Here is a 7343-nt window from a genome sequence, read left to right as displayed (position 1 = left end):
ATTACCACTGAATAATGACATGGTCTCAGCGTCTCGAACTGAGAGACGCAGATGTTTTTCTCCTTTGTGAGAGGGTTATCTGAAAGACCGTTCTTCAAGACGCTCGCCCGCCAGATAATCACCGGAAGTAGTCTATCGTGACCTGAGCAGGAGGTCTCCCAATTTCCCATGCGCTCCTTTCAGTTTTGCCTACTGGTACGAGAAAGACTCCCGCAGTATGTTTTGTACGAGCTGTTCTTGTTTGTTCGGAGCCCGTGCGACCCAGTGCACTAAAGACCCTATCCTGGTGTAGCTGAGACCTCTCAAAGCGAAATGAGTTCACTAAAGTACACGAGGCCTTTAGAATTTGCACGTGTACTGTCGGGCTTGCTCCGGCGTTCTGTGGTCAGCAGTGGAATCGCTGCTCACGGTAGGTCCGTCACTAGTACTATCTCGAGGTAGACGCGCCTCAGCTGGAGTGATCCACAGAGGCAGCCATGCCGCAGGCCTAGTCCATATTTGACGTCAGAGGAGTTATGACTACACACATGACCAAGCGGAAAGTATCTCGTCATGCTCCCAAGGATGCTGCGATCTGCGACCTGTTTGTATTTGTGTTGTCAGCAAGACCCCCAGCCCCGGTTGGGAGTTCTCCTTCGGCGGATGCTCGGAACAAGCTAAGCTCTGTTCTGCTCGATCCCGGAGAAAACGGATTTTCCCAAAGCTTGTGCCAAGACGGTAAACTGGGATCACAAGACTCTGAGCCTGCTTCATCGATTGACATTTGGCTAGTTGCATCGTCACCATCATCATCGTCTCGATAGCTCCTGTGGCCATCGCAAGGCGTGTACACTACGGTTGTCGGTGTGAGATGCGCATCCATCGCTCTCAGCTCTCCTACGTGGTCTTGCCTGGCACTCGGTGGACACCGGAATGCCCCGTTGTTGTCCCCCCCACCTGGACTTTGTGAAGAGTGTAACAGACGGTCTTGTTCCGTTTCTCGTAGTTCAGAGACGGACTGGGCCTGCTGGAGCTGTGCTGGTTGCCCCGTGAGGACGGAAGAATCTCCGCTCGTGAAGCTGCAAAACGAAAGGGGCACACTACACAGATAGCTGATGACCAGACGTCAAAAGACTTCCGCATGCAGGCAAGACGAAGTGCGAGCTTTTACTATCTGTTTGCGAAAAATACTACCAGACAACTGTGCAGGACGGCTTAACAGGAGCTTCCTATCGTGTTCGACCAAGCCAGTCAACTCCGCCTCGGTTTACTACTCACCCATGACGCTTGAGAGCGACTCTTTCTTTGCTTTGCCGTGAGGAAAGCACTCAATACGAGACGGGAAGAATACGAAGTGAAAGCAACTGTAGACCCCTCCCCCGGAAGAGAGGCTCTGCAGACTTCTCTTCGGGAGGCGTCACGCACGTCTACCACGCTGAGCTTATAATGACCAGCCAAGAGGCTTCCTGTTGCAGAGAACAGCCCCACTGTGCTACCACATAACTGTGCATGGCACCCAGTATGAACTTAGACACCGGGTGATTCAAGAAACTGATATTTCTGTCACGTTCAGTTAAAGCAGCACCACTGTTGCGGAAGTCAACAATGCTCTCGAAGGTGGAGAGGAGGCCTGGGCAGAAATCTCTAGGTGTCGCCTGTGGGGAACTGCGAAGGGACAGGAGCTAACGCAAGGGACCAGAGCACGGTGTCTGCGTACATTACCCTGAAGATTAGCGGCCGTCGGATAGAGAAACAAGCACAGGAAATGCTTACGGATTCTCGAGAAGTGGGTCACTTCTGCGCTCCACCATTTCCGCTCTGGATGGCAAGTCTTCAGTGCCAACGGAGGTTCCCATTGCCTGGTTAGTGGCAGTCAGTCCGTTTGAGTTGCCACTCCGCTCTTGGCTCCCGTTGCTGCGCGCTGAGGCACCACCGCTGAAGATGCGTAAGATCTCTCGTCTCTTGTTGTCCATCCCGAGGCTTTTTTCGTGTGCTGTACTGCCAGTTCCCAGACTAAGAGAGACAGCAAAGTCTTCACACCCGTCGGTGTCCCCATTCGGGGGATGAAACAGTGAGGGTGCACGCGAGCCCTGGCAAGAGGACCTTGTATGCTGCCCCGCGACGAGTCCCAGCGCATGATTAGCATGCTTGTCAGCCACATTATTGCGTGTAGGTCCCCCGAAAGGTACTTCGCCTCCCTCACCCGGACTGAACCTCTTGGTATGACCTAGTATTCCCTCTACGGAGGTGCAGAGTGTGTCCTGCCCCTGTTGCTCACGGGATGCACGGGAGCTATCTGCCGATTGACAGGTTGACGCTGTTGTAATACATGTCTCTCCTGAATACATGCTGGCTGCTGCATTGTTCCTTCTTGAACCCCGAGAAGTAAGATGCTTAGGAAAAAAGAATAGCTTCCTACTTTGGTCTGCTCTTTTTGTCAGTTGTTGCGCTGACGTGATATGCGCGATTCCCTGGTTCTCGTGATATGAAGAATGCCTCACACCTTCAGTTACCTCCTCTGAACCAGACGGCTCTCTTTCCTCCGGAGGGATACCTTGTGTCGGTTTACGAGGACTCGGTGACTTCTTTGCTCGCCGAAGTAACCAGTGAGATAGTAGGGCCCTCTTAGCCAAAAGAGAGCCACATAATAAGGGAAAACGAATACAGAGAAAGCAGCCGAGAATTAAGAGGAGAAACGCAAAGACGGAACACCACAGAGATATCACTGTGATCTCACTGGATCCAGTCAGGTGATCAACCCCTACAAGAGCCGTTACCTTCTCTGTCGCCTGGGATTGTGATATTGCCGCAACTGAGCCGCTCGTCTCTACGCTGCCATTTGACGTGTTACTGGGGCGTCGGAGTGAACCATTTGGCGCCCCACTAAGATGCTCTTCTACTGCAGTCTCCCCCTTATCTTCGAGAGACGTTCCCTTCTGTCCAGGCGCAGCGGTATGAGTGCTGTTGGTTTCTGTGTCTGAGAGCGACACACGGAGAGCATAGTCGTTCTCTTTGTCAGACTTGTCGGTATTTCCGACTGACTGCTCATTGCTCTTGCCCTGAGACGGACTTGTTGATGTCGACTCAGGAGGAGCCGCTCTCCCCACTCCCCCCACATTTTTTTGTTCTAAATCGAGGCTAGGTGTATGGCTATTTTCATTGCGGAGCCGCGGGAAATGCACTTTCTGTCGGCCCTCGGAGAATTCGTCCCTTGTTTCATACAGTAACTCCCCTGTACTTTTAGCTTGTTGAAGAGTGTCGAGGTCTTCCGCCAAAAGCTCTGTCTCCTGCGTTTGTCTCGGCCCCGGGGGGAGATCGGATAGGGGAGGGGGCAGATTACCATCCCAAGGCGGTAAAAGAACTTCTGCTGACGGCGATGATCCGGGGGGGACGGGCCAACTAACTTCTGTCAGCCCGGGTGTTGATTGGCTGTTGTACTCGTCACCGTCCTCGTAGTCAGGCAAGGATGCCAAGTGATTTTGAGTGAGATCCGACATATCTTCAGGCTGGCTGTTTTGTGGCTTGCGCACATCTCCCAGCTCGTTCTGCTTCTTCTCAGTCACCGAAAGACTGCGGTTCTCCTGACGACTCCTCGTTGGCGTCTGCTCGCCGGAGTGAGGAGCGTCCAAGTCGGAACATGAAAAAGCGTCGTTCCATTTCGACAAATGAAGAGCACAGCTACGAATGACTTGAAGGTTCTTCGCGCTGACACATGATCCTGAAAAACGAAGACACCTGGAATACCTGGAAGAAGCATGTGCCAGACATCTCTAGCTAACCCACACAAACAGTGTCAATGCACGCTTTCTTACGTGTGTAGCCGGTTTTCACCCGCTCTAGTTGCTGCGAGCGAAGGAATCCGAGGGAACCTTTTCTGGTTGATGGTCTAGGAAAGAAATTTCCGCGCCTTGGTACTGTGATATTCCGTCTGTCAGCTGCTGTCATGTCTTTTTTGCATGATTCCGGCTCTGCTAAGTCAACGGCTACTTAAGAGAGCTAACGGCTTATCGCTCGTGCTGAGTTTTTGAGGTACGAGGAGAAAGTGTGTGGGTGTTTCAAACACTGCAGAAGCTTATGTTCTTGCGACCTCTCTTTACATTGCCTTCTCCCCCTTTACTATCTAAACATAGCAGTTGCCGTAGCTGTATATAAAGACTCCATGCAGCGTGTTCTAAGATGCTGCCTCGCATACGCATACTCCTACTCCTGAGGGTGGGACTCCACAGGTGTTCTCAGGACGGTGGAGGATGTGCGTTTGGTTGCGTGGGTGGTGTCCCTTGCCTGTATGGGTAATCAACGTGGGTATCTCACCTAGCTTATCTTCGGGTCTAAACACATGGCCGTCCTCCACATCAGAAAGACAAAAAACGCATCCGTTTTCAATACAAGAAGAACACGATCCATCATGAATAGCACATTCCTCGTCGGTTGAGAAGAAGATGGAGGAGGAACAGGAAACACTGAGGAAAGAAAGAACTAAGAAAAGACAAGTGAAAAAAATGAGCCCGTTTGCTCGTGGAAACTCTCTACTGAACTTTTCTGTCATTGCCACCATCGGGAAAGTACGCTCTCCTCCACATCACGTGGCGTCATCAGCTTTTCAATGAATTGCTGTGCTTCGAACTCAAGATGCAAGAAAAAGTCTATCTGACAAACACGTCGAACGCAACAAATGGGCGCCTAGCCCGCACACATCGCCACGATGTCAGTGAAGCCGAGTACTCGATGGATGGCTCTCACCAGGAATTTACAATGGTTCTCAAAAGCAGACTGGAGAGAACAATTACAAGACGACAAATGGGTCCCAAGTACAGACAACAATGAATAATGTAAGCTCGGGAAGGGGACCCATTATCAGCAGTATTCTCGAGTGTCCAACAGACATGCAAGGTACTCTAAGGGTAGTGGTAGCTACGAAGAGCACCGGGGGATCGAGATGCACGGGAAAGCCATGCGATCTGACGGAGTGCAGACTCCCCGATCTGACACTGCCTCCGTATCGTTATTTGTATTCGCCGGTACGTCTTTACTGCAAAGTTCCCGTCTTGGAAGAAAGCCGACGAGTTGGCTAGCAGACAGAGGATGCACAAGCAAACCAAGACCATCAGAGAGGACACAAACGTACACTCTGTTGACACCAGTCCGAGCATGCACTCACCCCAGATCAGGTATGATAACAGAAACTCATCGCAACCCCGACACTTTTTCCTGCCAGCTCTGAATTGGCGACAAGCGCTCCAGCCAGCGTGAATGCGGGAGATTCTAAAGGAACCTGCCACGAGCTCTGCTCTCCTAGCGGGCTGGAGCATTCAATCCGCCATCGTCGCGCTTGGTTTCCTGCGTACGACAAGGACCACTCCAGGAAGAAAAAACCGGAAAGTGCCTGACCCTTGAAGGGACAGACCGGGTTTCCGGGCCTCGTGCAGGAAGTCAAGGCAAGTTCCTCTGTGCACGTCCGCAAAACAAGCATTCCGCTTAGCGGCTGACGTCTGCCCTACTAGTAGACGTGACTCGCTCAACACTACTGGTGAACATGCGTAGAACTGGCTGGTTGTCAAGTGGCACTCACGAACCAGGTGAAAACAGAAAAGAGCATGTGTATACTGCAAGTTCTACCTTTTCTCTTGACCAGTAAACCTTTTCACTTTCTGAAAGCTGAGCAGAATCCGAGCCGCTACGCAGTTCCTACTTCGTGTACGGGCGTAACCTGCACGCTCTGCTGTAGTGTCTTTTCGCGGACGTGTTCGCAACGGAGTGACGGGTGGTCGGATTGGGGCGAGCGGAGAGACTCGAACTGCCAGAAAACTGAACTTAATGCTTATTCTGCCCGCTGCTACTGCCGCTCCAGTATTGACTTGGGGTTGACAAGTGCTCGGCGTTGCGCTGCCACCACGCTACGAGTGCAGAGTGTGCTGCGGTCCACCTTGATTTGTGGGACTAGTTGCCATCTGTAGGGTGATGGCGGAGCTTTCTGTTTGGGAGGGGCCGCAATTAACAACCTCAGAGTACATTGTGGCGGCCGGCGACCCGCTCTCGCTCCAGGTGATCACCGGCTACCGCACGAGTGTTGCCTTTGACTCTCCTGACAGCGATTCCACTCTATGTGCTTTTCTCCATGAATCTCTCTTGTGTGCATTCACAATTTTGTCGGGACGGGCGAATCGAGACCTCGTGCCCCGTAGCTAGGGCCTCCACTGTCTTTTCCGTGGTTGCGTGGCCGGCACTCTGAACGTTAGCGCACCGGGCGCGCTATTCTCGCTTCCCGACACACGGCCACTTCGAAATGCGGCCTCTGTAGCAATCAATCCACCCCAGCCGAAGTGCAAATATCATCGGGGTAACTCGGTTTGGTTCGGAAAGCCCAACGAATGGTGAACCTTCCTGACTACCAGCGTGCGCACCTGATATACAGGTGTATTCAACAGTCCAATCAGCCGGCAAGAACTCCTGTCGCGGATCGAATAACCGTATTCATCTCTACTGAGGAGGCTTGTTAAGAACGCAACTGACTTTTTGTGCCATCCGAGCTCCGAGCTAACAGGGCTCAAGCGCACGCTCGAATGCATCAGCGTACAAAATGAACATTTTCTCAAAGCGAGCAGGGTTAGCGTGGGCGAGCCACACAACCGTCCCTTCAATGCGGCCACACCCTGGTGTTCATTTTGCCCCACTCTCGTGACTCTTCCTTCGGCAAAAAAGGCGAGTAAGCAGTAGAGGAGAAGTGCGGCAGGAACACTGTGTAGGAAAATCGCGAGACCGTAGACACTCTTGGTCGCGTGCTTAGTGGCCGCGGGACTCCACTTCACTAGTGGTTCTATTTTCTTTGAGCCCAACAGTAACCTTTCCCGGAGAGCGCAGGTTCGCAAAAGAACAAGGCTCCCAGCAGAACTCACGCTTGTTTCTACTTTCTCATAGTGTGTTTAACGCCACACCTTCCTGCTGCTTCGCCCGCTATCTCGCCGTAATCACATCAGGTGCGCCTACTGCGCAACACAACAGGCGGCGAGCCGAGTGCGTGAAGCCGCATCGCCGGCGCCGCACAGATTCGCTAGCGATAGCCAACTTCGACGAACTGCCGCGTAGTGTTCGCCTGACGTCCTGCCCCACCGTTCCACCTTACCCTGCGGCGTCTCCTGCCTAGGGACTACCACTTGTACGAGTGTGCCATGTACAGAAAAAGAGCAGAAGCGTGGACGTGCCCGCCTCTTGTGACTTGCTGACCTGGAAAGCCTTGGTTCGCCTCTTGAATGACGTCCCGTAGAGAAGGCGCACAAGAAGACACACGCTTCTGGGGAGCCGACAATACACGGCTACTTTAAAGAAAAGAAAGTTGGGGCAGAGCACAGAACGTACCGTCACGCTGC

At 52.6% G+C, this 7343-nt stretch overlaps 1 protein-coding gene across 1 annotated transcript; it reads right to left on the bottom strand.

Annotated features, from left to right (window-relative positions):
* Positions 1–361: 361 nt before the first annotated feature.
* CSUI_003649 (uncharacterized protein) lies at positions 362–4907 on the bottom strand. Its single transcript, XM_068063845.1, has 3 exons — positions 4291–4907; positions 1753–3697; positions 362–1058 (listed from the first exon to the last, which is right to left on the bottom strand). Exons 1-3 carry the CDS (start codon positions 4532–4534, stop codon positions 551–553), a joined length of 2697 nt encoding a protein of 898 aa, XP_067924184.1. The 5' UTR covers positions 4535–4907; the 3' UTR covers positions 362–550.
* Positions 4908–7343: the final 2436 nt, after the last annotated feature.

This window comes from Cystoisospora suis (genome assembly GCF_002600585.1).
Source record: "Cystoisospora suis strain Wien I chromosome Unknown contig_1651, whole genome shotgun sequence".
Taxonomy (NCBI): Eukaryota; Apicomplexa; class Conoidasida; order Eucoccidiorida; family Sarcocystidae; genus Cystoisospora; species Cystoisospora suis.
This window is presented reverse-complemented; position numbering and strand designations above follow the sequence as displayed.